Genomic DNA, 13,937 nt, shown 5'->3' with positions numbered 1-13,937 from the left:
CATTCAAAAAGAATTGTCCAATCAACTCTCGTAAATGTTAACTGTTGCCAGATGTCGAGGTTAAAGGTGACGCTGACACCCAGCTGGACTAAGAGGAGTGGCGGGACAGGACACCAGCCCACCAGTTTGCGGCGTAGACTGAAACACACCTGCCTCTTTGTTTTGCCTCCCACTCAGCCCTTCTGAAGGAAATTAACTTGAGTAAAGTCATGGTTAACTTTGCAACTGCAGAATGAGGTCTGTCACCGTGGAAACAGGCAGGAAGTAGTGCTTAAGCGGTTTCCTGAAGGCTTCCTCTTTATCATGTAATGACATCTCACAAGGAAACATCAGCAGGGAGGACTCTGCTGAATATGTACGTGTGAGCGTGAGCGAGTGTGCTTGCATGTGTTTGTGAGCGTAGTGTGTGTGAAGGAGCGCGCTCACCTGTCTCACCTTCGTACTGTACACAGCTTACATGCTTACCTCTTTTGGTTATGAGATAATAAGAGGAACTTCAATTATGTCACTTATCTTTCATTAAAAAGATCTCATGGACCTTCAGCCTCCAACCTTACAGACACACACATGCACTGTTGCTCACATAATGGCAGTGTATTATCACTAGATGACTAAGACAGGAATAACTGACCTCATAACCACTGAGGTCAGGCAATTGCGCCTGGAGATTTAGAGCCTGAATTGGACAGAGGATTTGGTGAGCTTAGTTGCATTCTACGCCCATGCTGTCTTTCCACTCGCAGCGTTAAAAGATAGATGGTGATCACCGATTGAGATTAACAGATGCTGGTTTGGGGGAGACCAAAGATTTAATATGATCAGTCTGTTGCGATCAGGGATTCACTTTCCCCTCATGGCACGATCAGATGTAAACCCCTTCCATCTCGCTTGTGTTTTTAGATGTGAAGGGAACCTTAGGGAGCCAATTCACTCACATTGTTTCTCTGACTTATGAACTTATTCATTTATTCATTAACTTACCTTGTCACCTCCTAGTGGCCATTAAAAGGCATGGCAGTGTTTACAGACATCACTGAAGGTTTTGTGGAACTGTGTGATGCTTTGGCTTCATTTTTGTGTTCCAGTGTAGAGCAGAAACTGTTTCTCAGTTACAGGTCCATCATACAGGATTTAAGAGCTGACATTTATTATTTATAATTAGATTTTCACTAGCATATAATCACCTGCATTTAGGATCTCTTCTGTTTCTTACTTTAGAATGAGCCTTATATATCTCTAGAGGGAGCAGGTCCTCTTTCATGGAGTCTGCCATGTTGCAACACCACGTTTCTATGGTAGCCCAGAACAGACAAATCAAACACTGACTCTAGAGAGCACCTTTCATACATTCAGCGGTCACGGTAGGGGAGAGTGATACAAGGATTGCTCAGTTGGTTGCAATCACTGCAACCACTAGATGCCACTAAATCCAACAAAGAGTAAATTTTGATGATTGATTTGTTGAATCCATCGAAAGCAAAATGCCAAATGTTTGCCAGGTTCAGTCTTTCACATGTGAAGATTTGCTGACTAATAAATTAACAGATTAACTGGAAAAACAATGACAATAAGTGTTTAAGGGTTAAAATTTTGAAACTTGTTTTAATTTTAAGAAGTTTTATGGGTACAGTTCTGTCCACAAACCAAAAGCAGGTCAATTTTGGTCACACCTGTAACTGGTGTGTGCTTTTTGAAACCACTTTAACCAGTAGATGAGTGCAAGTGCCCTGACCTAATTGCAAAAAATGAAAACATGAGTTGTAGTGGCTGTACATACAGTTTTATATAAATAAACACTATCATACAGTGAAATAAATGCAGTCAGTCACATACAGAAAGTAGAACTCTTTAAGACAATGTTGTGAAGGTCTAATCTACTGAACTACCATACGCCTAGTTTAAACAAAATAAAATACAACCTCTGATGATGTCTACTCTCAGTGGGTCAAATGAAGCATCCATAGAAATAGTTTTTTCTGTTTCTGTGAATGCGCCCATCTCTGTTAAAACCCATGTAAGCCCTGTCACAAAATGGCTTACTTTAATTTTCCAAAACATCCTGTCATTTGTTGTCATTTTACATATTAAACATAAATCCTGTAACAGTAGTAGCACTGACTTCATGAATGGCTTGTAGAGCTGTAAAATAATACAGCAAGAAGCATAAAGAAAATCAGAAATAAAGTCAGTAAGTGTGAGAATAATTTTGAAGTTCTTTTTTTCTCTGCATGCACTGCTCGTGTGTAGAGGATGTTGTACTTCCTTTTTTATTTTTGAAACGGTCGATTCGAAGTACTGTTTTGAAACCTGTAAATTCAAGGTGTTGATGTAATTGATCTAAAAAAATGATCTAACAAAAAATTGAATTTGGAACTTGGGGGAAAATGTTTTGTCTCAACTCATTCCTACTCAATCCTTCGGGGTAACATGGAAAGGCCTGCTTTGTCTCACCTCTGACTAAACCTCAGTGTTATTTTCATCGTCGCACCCTCGTCACGTCGGTGTCATCTTGTAATCTCACAGAATGGAGCAGGAGGCGCTGCGCATGGGCAGGTTGGTGGGCAGCTTGGCGTACTGCTGCCTGAAGCTGTTTCTCTTGCTGTTGAGTAGAGGACCTGGGTTCTCCAGGCCGTCAGCGGGCGACGAAGACTCTGGCACCGCGTTTCCCTGGGGCACCTCCAACTTGGCCCCCTTGTTGTTCTTAGTCTTTTTGACTTTCTCCTTCTCCTGTGGCTCAGTTGAAATGACAGGGGGCTCGTTAGTGGCCTCTGGTGGTGGCAGGGTATCCAAGGGGAGATCACTGGGGCTTGGCTTCCCCTCCGCTTGTTCCTCGCTGCTGGTGATGTGGAGGTTGGAGGCCATGTGCTTGGCGTTGGTGCTTGTGGAACTGGTGCAGTTAGACATTATAAGAGTTTGTCAGTGATTCACAAAAGACATTTAAAAAAAAGTCCCACTGTCTTAAGTATGTCTGTGATTACAGATGATATGACACAGGTTTCAGATGAGGATTGGCAGAGTGGAAAATACATGAAACATCAGTCAATACACAGATGTTGAGGGGTTTCTCTTGGAAAAGTTTGGCTTGTTTTATTAATCATTTCCATGATCAAGAGAAAACACAAATAAACATACATTTACCAAAAAGTCTGGCACAAAACGCATTTAGTTGATGAAACTGGGAAAATGACTGACCTGCTGAGACTCCCAAACAAAAGCTTTTTCTTCTTCTTCTGTAGTATATATATATATATATATATATTTTTTGTTAGGTTGTATGTTTGGTCCTACAGTCACATTTTCTTTAAACAAAGAACTCTGTCCTCAGAGTGATGTTATTTCACCTGCATTCAATGAAATCAATGCATTTAATAATTTTGATTAATTACAATAATGATAATCTAATAATTTTCCAGTTACAATGTAGGGCTGACATTTCAACCTACTGAATTTGCTTTTCCAAAAACTTCTTTGAACAGAGGAAACGGGCAGAGGGCAGAGTAGTTTCTGTCACTGAACATATAACAACAATTATGTTAAGTAACAGAATGTAGTAATGTTTCTCATTTAATGAAAAATAAGTCTGAAAGTCTCGACCTCAGACTAAAGCAGCTGATAAAATGGGCTTTTTGGCAGTGCTGCGTTGCCCATTTTGTCTCAGTCTGTTTTTTTTTTGGTTTTTTTGTTGTTGTGCCTCGGTAACCCAAGGGTCTCACTGCTCTGTCTGAGTCCAAGTGTTGTGTTTGGTGGTCAGCATGACCCCTCCAAACAAACAAAAGCACCTAAAACAGCCTTTTGGTTTGCTTGCTGTGTGGTGCTGCAGGGGGCAGTGAGCACAGCTCAGACCGAATCAACAGGGAGCATCTGGAGTCTGCTCTGTGTACAGGAGGAAAGTGATTCTTTGGTGCTCTCCTTTTGTCTACTCACCCATTTGAGCTCTTGTCCTCAGAGTCTTTCTGTTCACTGCTGTAGCGCAGCTCTGCTGGGGTCTTGAACGATAGATCTTTCTTTCCTTTCAGCCAGTAGGTCTTCATGTAGCCTTTACCCTGGAAGATGTAAGGAAAAATAAAATGTTCTGATCATAAATGCTGTACATACGTGCTGGAAAGAACATTTCATTTAAAATTCAGTCATCAACACTAAAACACTGTTGTGTTCAAAATATATCTGAGTATCTTATTTCAGTATTTTCAGTGATACTCAGCTGCATGGCACATTGTTCCAATTACACACCTCATCTTGGGATAAAGTGATTCAAGTATTACAGCTACAAGACTAGGCCTAACAGAAAATATTAATCATAATGTCCATCTTTTCTGGGCAGACATAGTTTGGGAGAATGATTGTGTCCATTGTTGATATTAATCACTCACCTTCACAAAGATTTTGCCCCTCTCCTCAATGATATAGGGCTCGTGCTCCAGGTGGTCTTTGGTGGTCTGACTGATGTGTATCTGCATGCCCTGCTCAGACAGACGCACAGACAGAAAACACTACTGCTAAAGCGGAGTATTGATGTACAAGCTCCATTTGTACTGAAAGACTTTTTCAGAATCACCAAAGGGAAGTGAAAACATTTGGCGTGATGAAAATGAAAGTTCATTTACGGTTTTCTTCCTTTACAGGAGTGTGCAGTGAGGAAATTAAGCCTGCAAACTACCTCCTTTTTAATTTTCTTTTCATCATAGAACAGATTTCCACAAAACATGCCATTGAGGGTATTACTGTTAGTAATGGAAAGCAAATGAAAGTGATTAGCGTTTCCATTAACTAAAACATAGCATGCATGCATAATGTCATCATTAGTCTGAAAATGGTTCTCTCTGCTAATTTACTTGAATTAGAGGTAAGTCATGAACGTCATTGCTTTTGTTTGTACTGTTGTCGTAGCTTATTTAGCGCATTTGCTGGGTGATGGTTTGTTAAATATGTTAGCGTAGTCACCACTCCGTTGCTCTCCATCCTTGAGGCTGTGTTCACAGTGTCGCCAAACAGACAGTAGCGAGGCATCTTCAGACCCACCACGCCTGCCACCACCATTCCTGAGTGGATACCTGAAAGAGGAAGAACAGCTCATAGGACCTGAGCTGATTTACTCATAAAATGCCCGAAAACTGATTTTCATTTGCAGTAGTTACTAATCCAGACCCTGAAATTTAGTTATTGTTGCAAGTCACCTGTAGTGAAAACCGCTAGTAAAACTGCTACCTGCAGATATTGTGTACTTTTTACTGTGTTTAGAGCAGTAAAAGACAGTCCAACCATTGCAAGCAATTGTTTGCGATGTTTGAATTGATTTGTGTTTAACCTCGAAGGTGCAGCAGTTTATAAAATTTACTGTCCCTTTTCATGGCTGTAATTATTTGTGCAAAAGTGATCGGTTTGTAGTTTCATAATGACTCACAGTTGCTTTCCGGCTTTGACTAGAAAGAGTTTTTTCTGCAGTTGGAGAAATAGTCTCCAGCAAAGCAGTGTTTGCCTCAAGTGTTTAGCATCAAGAATGGCGACCTGTCAAGAGACTACCTTTTACCCCAGTGCATGACCCTGACAGAATTAATAGTTTATAGAGCTAATGGACGCATGGATCTGTTGATCAGATCTCTGCTCTCCGTATTAGGCTTATGTCGGCTGTAATACAGCATTATGAGTTATTTTTTATCATTCACAGGCTGCAGTATCATAGTGCTTGCCACATATGAAATGCAAGTAGTGGATGATAAGACAAAGATTATTTAGTTCTCCCTTTAATGCCCCCTTGTTTTGCCCAAAGATCCCAAGATTATTTTGGGGGGGGGGGCGGAGGGGCTGTTACTTAAAAGGTGTTTGAGTGGATGAAAAGCCCAACCTGTAAATGTCTGGAGTACAAGGATCAAGACACTGAATCTCTACCAGTTCAGAGACAGTGTTGGCTGACCCTGAGCTATGACCTCCTGATGGCCAACAACATCCAAAACAGCTAAATAATCTGTGTGGCCTCTGACGGTTGGACTGCTCACCGACTCTGATCTGGATGTTATCTCCGGTGGAGGGGTCTTTGAGGTGGTCAATAGAGCTCAACATGTCGAGAGCCATGTCACAGATGTGGTGCGCGTGAAACGTGGTCTTGTTGGGAACACCTGCCACCACCATGTAGGCATCGCGAATCGTCTCCACCTGCACAGAGAGGAGAGTGGTGATTTCCACATTGCAATAAGAGAATCGATTATTTGTATTCATTAAATTTTGAATGTCGCTTCAAAAGCAAAATCAGTATTAATGCAATACATAAATAAATGCAATACGTTCAATTCAAGCTTATCTCTTAATGAAACGCATTAAGTGAGTGAGTCTGTGTGTGTGCGTGTGTGTGTGTGTGCAACGTCTTCCTCTTCAAACTTACACACACTGACTGTTTTGTGTTTGTATTTTTAAATCACGGTTAAAAGTCAGAACGGTTCTAATACAGTTGTACCTTTGAAACTAGATTGACTGAATCACTAAGGATTTAGTAAATTTAGGTTTTGGTAGGGGTTTTGCAGTGTTTCAGTATTTCCCACAGCCTGGTGAGATTCTGCTGGAATTTTATAGTCAAATGTAAAGAAACTCATCAGTTCTTCTCTTTATGTACAGAAAAGAAAAAACAAAACAAAAACTGATCCAAAACACTTCAAATGACAAAACAAAGTAAATGAATCATATGCAGAAGCATCAGGCTGTGCTACTTTCTTGGACTGACCTTGTAGACATTGTGCTTCTCACTGAGTGTGTCGAAGACAATGTAGATCTCATTGAGCATGTCCACCACCTGCATGGGTGTGATGTGGATGCAGATCTCATTAAACTTGACCACATCGCTGAAGAGAATGGTCACATCTGGGAAGACCTGGAAGACAAACAAATATAAAGTTATGCAGACTTCATACTGTGAGGAAACACCAGTGAAGTCACCATGAGGTGTCAGTCAAGGATGCTTGTGAGTAGCTGAATGTCACCTAATAATAGTCAGCATACAAATAATATGCCCTTGCCCATGGTATTATTTATTTCATCTCTTTTCTACAGTACTTGATGTGAATGATTGGTATCACCTGCACTCAACATTGCTGCATTTCTTTGATATTACAGATCCGTCAGTAAATCAAATCTCGCAACACGAGTTGCCAGTCTCAACTGGAGCAGCTGAAGCTAAATTGTTGCATGGTTGACCCCTCACCTCCGTGTGTAGTGGGTTGACATTGCAAGGAAAAAAGTACTTGGTATGTAAGTGGGTGCTTGCTCACTATGCTCTCATCACATTATTAGGATGGGAAGATACAAACAAAAAAAGGCCTCAGTTTAGCATGTGTCAGAGCCTGATGTTCTGACATTTTGTGTGATTTTTGAGTAGTGCTGTCCTTGGGTACAGCGCTGTCTTGTACCTGGCACGTCTCCAGCGCAGTGATCCCCTTCCTGAGACGGTCGGCCACAGCTTTAGGGATCATGGCATACAGTAAAGAATCTCCTCTCTTCTTCTCTTCGTCCAGCTTCTTGATGATTTCCTGCAGCTGAGCATATTTCTGTTGCTCCTAGAGGATCAGAAATGGGAGTCTATGGTTACAGTCTCACCTCTCTTAAAGCTCAAAAATCCCTCTTTGCCTTCTCTAATCCTCTTAATCCACATCTCTCCTGCATGACTGAAGTGGATTTAATGGGTGAAATCAATAGGGGACCGAGGCTTTCACCTGGGCTCACCTGGTGAGGATAGAGAGAGAACCAGCAGTTCTTACATTTTGTCCATACAGCATATCATATAATAAGACTTCTACTTTGAATTTTACTTATTACAGTACAATTCTGAGGCGACATGAACCACCTCAGACTGCCCCGCTGTTCTGTGATTTTACACAATTAAGTTCTCCAGTCTGCTTTGTTGGTGTGAAGGTCTTTATCTGGTGAGTAAGGAGTCACCTGATCAAGGGCCAGCTGAAGCTCAGCCGATTGTTGAGTCCCGGCCAAAATCAGCTCTCTGCTGGAGTCATGCAGGTTCAGATCGTTCACGTACACACCCATTTTTATCATGTCCTCCACTGTCTCGATACTGCAAGAATAAGGAGAAGAGATTAATATACATGAATTGTCAAAGAAAAGAAGAGCAAGAGAATGTAAATTCATTCACTAAATTAGCATACACAATCCAATCTCCAAAATTAGATATGATTTGAGGAGAAAAAGCAATGCTATTTTCAGTGCAACGGTTTCGTAACAATGGGAGTCAAGTTTTCAGAACAATCCACCTACTGACCTGAGCGCTGTTATGAAATTACTTTCAATTACTTCATCAAATAAAGGCCAATATTTTAAAAAATAATAGCTCTGAGTTGCCATCTGTACTAAAGGGTCCAAAATATATGCTGGGGAAAAAAGAAAATCAACTGTACTGTAGTGGTTCACATGGTGAATTTAGTCTAACAAATCCAAACTCCATCCAAAACATTAATGATACAAATCTATGCAAATATTTTAACCACCAAACTGCAGAGAACATTGAGTGTTTCCAGTGCTGGAACCAACATTAAGTCTGCTCTTATCGTGATGGCACCCTGGCATACTGAGACATAAAACACAACCCTTTTCACAATGACCACAAAATAATAACTTTTTTCCAAATTGAATTTCCAGTTTTGTGCATGCAAATCAAATTTACTGTTACAAATGACACCTGATCCAAAAAGGACATAGAGACAGTCAGATTCTATAGTCCAAATAATTAGATCGAGTTGCAGTTGACCTGAAGCTGACCATAATAGAGAAAAGACTGGGTGACTATGATGCCCCACAAGATAAACTTGGATTCACTCCAGTATTAGACACATTCACTCCAGTATTAGACACATTGGCAGATAGAACTCATACTTGAAGAAATAGAACTGGAAACTACCCTACCATATAAGCCCCAAGCTGGGGCTTTGGACCCAGTTTCTATGAACCAAGTGGACCTCTGGTGAATTCAGAGTCAGCACCATCAAATATAGTCAGTCTGTAGGCTGCGGTCTTACATGGGTGTCCCGAGGAAGATGAGGGAGTCCCACTGAGGGACATACTTCATCTGGCCCTTCAGATGGAGAGGTTTCTTTGGAGGCTCCCGCATATCCTCGAAGATGGTCTCACTACACTTTCCTGAAAAGAATTGTGACAATTAAAACTATGCAAGCAAGAAGCGACAGTTGATTTTTAGAATTAAGGTATGAAATGCTTTCAGCGTGTTGGTTGTCTTTAAACAGTCGGTCATGAAAATGTAAGACCAAATTGACAATAGTGCTTGCAGGCGTTGCAGTGTAAATGGTTCTGACCAGTGACAGTCTGGAATGCCAGCAGTTCAATATCTTCCCCTCCAGAGTTTGCAGAGCTGTTGTATTGGGTGAGAGCACTGCTGTACTCTTGGTCTGTGCCCTTCATCTCCTCCACCGCCTTCGGCTCTGATGGAAGGAGAGCAGCAGAATCAGTGAGAGGACGGATGACCGAATGAACCCGAGTGTGAGTTAAGCAAGTGAGTTAACGAGTGCGGCGAAAAGGGCGCAGTGAATTCCAGTCACACATTCAGGCAAGAGCGGAGCGGCAGGGCTCAGAGAGAATAGCTTATAAAGTTGTCATCTGGTTCAGACCTGTGCTCCAGTGTGTGCTGTTGATGGTTCTCCAGCACCTTTCGTTCTTACACATAACAAAATAATAAAGTGGTAAAATTGGTATGATCAACAACATTGTGGGCAATCAGCAACAAAGTCATCGTTTATTTCTTTTCATCTCCCCTTTCATTCTGACATGTTTACATTTTAGTTCCATTTGTTCTTGTATCTTTTATGAACTCATACTTATTTTAATTGTTTTCTTCTTTTTCCTTTACTTATGTCATGCTTTTTATGTTATTTTAAACATTTACTCCCATCTTTCTTGGCATTTGAAGCTGTTACTTGACATTGCTGTAAATGATGGCCAATGGTGTTTCGAGTTTAAAGCTTCTTGTTTGGCATCAGCATTTTTGTTACATTGACAGGCAAAACATGCTGCCTTTCTCTTAAGTTATATGTGCTTTGAGGAATAAGTACATTTAACTTTATTGTTAAATGAACAGTAGTGGTTTTGCTGTTCACTAAGATTGATTTTCATTCCCGCCTGGATTCGTAATAAATATTTCACTTTGCTCTAATTAGATACAATAACCTTGGCAGAAGATGAGTCAGGGAAGTGAGGGGATGAACACTTTGTTATCCCGTCCATTTGAAATGACCCCTTTTCCATATATAATGCATTTGAAATGAAATAAATATTGAGTTGGAAAGACTGGTACCCCTTTCTTCTTCCCTCTTTGCTTTTTCGCTCTCTTCTTTCTCCTCTGGCTCCTCCTTGCTCAGTTTGGGGATGTTGACCTTCTGCTTGCTCTCCACCACCGCTTTAGACAACAGCTCAAACACGTTGTTCAAATGGGTGTAGATCTGATGAGGGTCAGCAGAAAGATTTTTGTGTCGGCAAGTCACATGCTCGATTTAATGCAAACATGACAAGAAAAATTGGGCTGCTCCTTCCAAACTCACATTATCCCAGCTGAACTCCAGCATGGGTCTGACCAGAGTGAACTCTTCATTGACCTTCTTGCCCTGGAGGTCAGAGAAGACCTCTTTGAGGCCGTCACCGATGCGGTACATAGTCATGTCCCGGCGGAAGATCACACTGAAGGGGAACATGTCAAAAAAGATACCTCGCTTCATTGGCAGCTTCTCGTAGCTTGGCGCTGTTTTCTGCTGGGGCATGCGGTGTTTGAAGGCAGCGTTGTCAAAGTTCATCTTATAAACCTGGACAAGCAGTGAGAAGTTAATTAAACCCTACAAATACAAATCTATACAATATTTTTATGTCGGTTTGAACAACAAAAAATACAGCTTGGGATATCTTAACTGCATTTAATAATGCAGTGTTTTTTTTAACTTTGAGCTTTTCACATGCCTGTGAATTGTCATAACTTTACATTGTTCTTCTATAGTTGTAAGCAAATGTCAAATGAAGGATACTGCTTTTTGGCCAATCAGAGTGAAGACAAACTGCAGACTTGTTCACATACACATATTATCCTACAGTTAAATCAACACCTCTTTAAAACGGTTTCAACAAAAGCTGAATATGATAAATTAAAAGTGAAACAAATGGGACAAACTCTTCAACAACAGGGGCTGATATTGATGTTACCTGATGTCATGACAACAGGTTTATGAGGTTGCACATGTCAAACATATTCTGCTGTAAATCCCATCCCAATAAACACTTATCTCCGTCCAATAAACACTTGCTGTCTGAGCATAGACAAAAACTCTGCCTGGCATCTCATTGAAAGTGATGGAATCATTTTCATGCTGATAGAGTCGGCACAGGGTCAAGGTCAGACGCTCGATTTCTACTTGACCTGTAAGCCAGAATACGTACCACATACGTCATTTTCTCGGTTTCCTCTTTAGACAAGATTTCCACTTCGATGTCGGTGTTGTAGAATTGCCGTCCTACTTGAGAGAGCTGCCCTGCAGGAGTCAATTACACGCACTGATCATGGATGTGTAGAGGTCGACTTTTGCTTATCAGGATTCATTCAAAATCGACTTCATTTCAGAGTCAAGAGTCAACGAGAGTCAGCATTTTATTTTGAATCAATGACTTGGCCTGGATAGATGAACCTTGCCTGAAGGTGTGACGATTGCCTCGTCCCTATGAACCAAGTCATTTATTTTAAATTTCAACACAGCAAACTGAATATGAGGCTCATCCCTTTCAGCTTTTGTCAGTCTTCGCTAAAATACATGTGAAGCAGGTGAGAAACTGAAGCGAGAAATGTGCAGAAAACATTAACACAATTAAAAACATTAACACAAACAATCAAGAAGAGATCAAACTAAAAACTCGATAATACAAATAACTATTGGCTAATTGATTTTCTTAATATTCACCTGTTGTTTGCTATTCCTTATTAAAACAACTGAAACCAAATATGATCAGCAGCTCAGTTTGTTAATGTTATGTTTAATATGATTTGCATCATTCTAGACTTTGACTGCAGTATGGAAGTAAATGTGCCAAAACTGGACATTATCATTACTGTATTGTCCATCACATTAAACGTTATCTTGATTTTGTGTTGTCAAAGTCAAATTATCTTTTTGTAATAGTGCATAACAACAGACAGCAAAAACACCTTTACACACCTCAACAGCCCGCTGTAGTAAGGATTCATAGAATACTAGAACAGAGCATGCAGTAGTAGTTATGCTTGTATGTTTTCGCCCGCTGTGCTTCTTGTTACCTTTGACAAACTGAGTGAAGCCCTTGCGGGTGCTGCGATAGTGCAGCGTGAGGCTCGTCTCGCACTCCTCCTCGACACAGAAGCTCGGCGGCTGCACTTTGGGGAAGGAGAAGCGAAAGTATTCATGCAGGTTGTCCAGCTCATTGATGAAGTCGCGTACATTTCGCCCCAACACCTGGAAAAGATGGAGGATGATGATGTTTAAAATTGAAAGTGTGCTAGGCTTTATATATTATGAATAACATGTCATTATGAAGTCATTTTTCTAGATGTCCTAACACTTAGTAGTTAGCATTTATTTTAATGTTTCTTTCAACCCCACTACAGACCTGTTCTGTGTACAGTCGTGAATTTTCATTTGAATTTTATATGCTCGTTTTTATTTTTTAATGATTATATACGACTTAGTCACTAATATGTTATCTGTCAGTAATGGAGTATTTATTGCTGCTGTTAGGGGCGTCACCTTTAGTATCCTCTCATATCCATAATTTCCAATCCTTTTGACCATATAGACCCCGAAGGCGTACATCAGCTCATCGTGGGTCTTTCCCAGAACCTCGCCTGCTGCCTTTGCCAACCGCAGGATCAGGTTGTCGCTGTAAAGAAAGTTACCAAACCATGTTTGTTTTGAGTTGTTCTTAGCTGCCATTTGCCCCTGTTCGATTTTAAAGTGGGCAATTTGAAATGATGCAGTGCTGAGGACATCATCATCACAGTCTTCAGTCTGTGAATACTGAAATAGTCAAATTAGCGACTAAAAAACACAAGCTTTACAAATGCATCTCTATACTAAACTGTGTACAAGTGTTTGACAGGTTTGTCTCAAACTTGTGCGGTCATCACAGTACAAAAACAACAACCTACTTGTACATCTGATGTCTGACAAACTTGAGGTGGGGTATCTCTGCTCTGTTCTCGATCAGCCTCCACACATCCTCTCCGTAGGATTCATTGATGTAATCGTTCACTGCTTCCAAATACAGGCCGTACATCTTGAGGGTTGGAAACCTCCAGACTGATGCCGAAGTTAACTGCTTAGCTGAGGACAGATGGGAAAGGGCCAGAAATACAGGCTGGAATCACCTTTGTTAGGCTCAGCAGTTTAAAATATTACTGATTCGAAAATCTCCTAAAATCTTCTTTGAAGAGAACGGACCTTTGGCACTGTCTTCTTGAGAGATTAAAATATCACATTTTGCTTGTTCGTAAAGATTTTTGCGGTGGTAAAAGAAAATTGAAAGCCACATAATTCTATCCAACTACATGGACGGAAATGGCATTTACCTGTTTCATACACAACCTCATGAAACCTCAGGTAACCTCTTCAGACACCAGCTACATCTTAGAAAAGAGAAAGTAATCTAAATAAGGGAAATATTTTCAGGAAAGAAAACAGCTGCTTTGCTCTACATGTTCTTTAAAATTTCACCACTGTGGCAAATACATATATCTGTATCTACTGAAAAAAAAAAACAAAAAAACCATTGCAGGAAACCGAACAGTACGTAGTGCTCCATCCCATCAGTTAACTACAGTAATGCACAAATAAACACCCCAAAAGTTTAAAAAAAACAGGATGGGAAGGTGAAAAGAGAAGCGCCCTTACCTGCAGTCCCTCGCTGCTCTGTTATCCTGGGCT

At 40.6% G+C, this 13,937-nt stretch overlaps 1 protein-coding gene across 1 annotated transcript; it reads right to left on the bottom strand.

Moving 5' to 3' along the window:
- Positions 1-1,715: 1,715 nt before the first annotated feature.
- On the bottom strand, positions 1,716-13,641 carry LOC124065214 (soluble guanylate cyclase 88E-like). The gene is made up of 17 exons (XM_046400395.1): positions 13,583-13,641; positions 13,163-13,337; positions 12,762-12,894; positions 12,296-12,470; positions 11,428-11,519; positions 10,545-10,802; positions 10,301-10,445; positions 9,306-9,431; positions 9,012-9,132; positions 7,924-8,053; positions 7,395-7,541; positions 6,713-6,859; positions 5,994-6,150; positions 4,942-5,051; positions 4,371-4,460; positions 3,925-4,043; positions 1,716-2,887 (listed from the first exon to the last, which is right to left on the bottom strand). The coding sequence occupies exons 2-17, from the start codon at positions 13,288-13,290 to the stop codon at positions 2,518-2,520; spliced, it is 2,448 nt and encodes an 815-aa protein (XP_046256351.1). The 5' UTR covers positions 13,291-13,337; positions 13,583-13,641; the 3' UTR covers positions 1,716-2,517.
- Positions 13,642-13,937: the final 296 nt, after the last annotated feature.

Source organism: Scatophagus argus, chromosome 9 (genome assembly GCF_020382885.2).
Source record: "Scatophagus argus isolate fScaArg1 chromosome 9, fScaArg1.pri, whole genome shotgun sequence".
NCBI classification, from domain to species: Eukaryota; Metazoa; Chordata; class Actinopteri; family Scatophagidae; genus Scatophagus; species Scatophagus argus.
The sequence above is the reverse complement of the archived record's forward strand: the minus strand, read 5'-3'. Positions and strand labels throughout refer to the sequence as shown.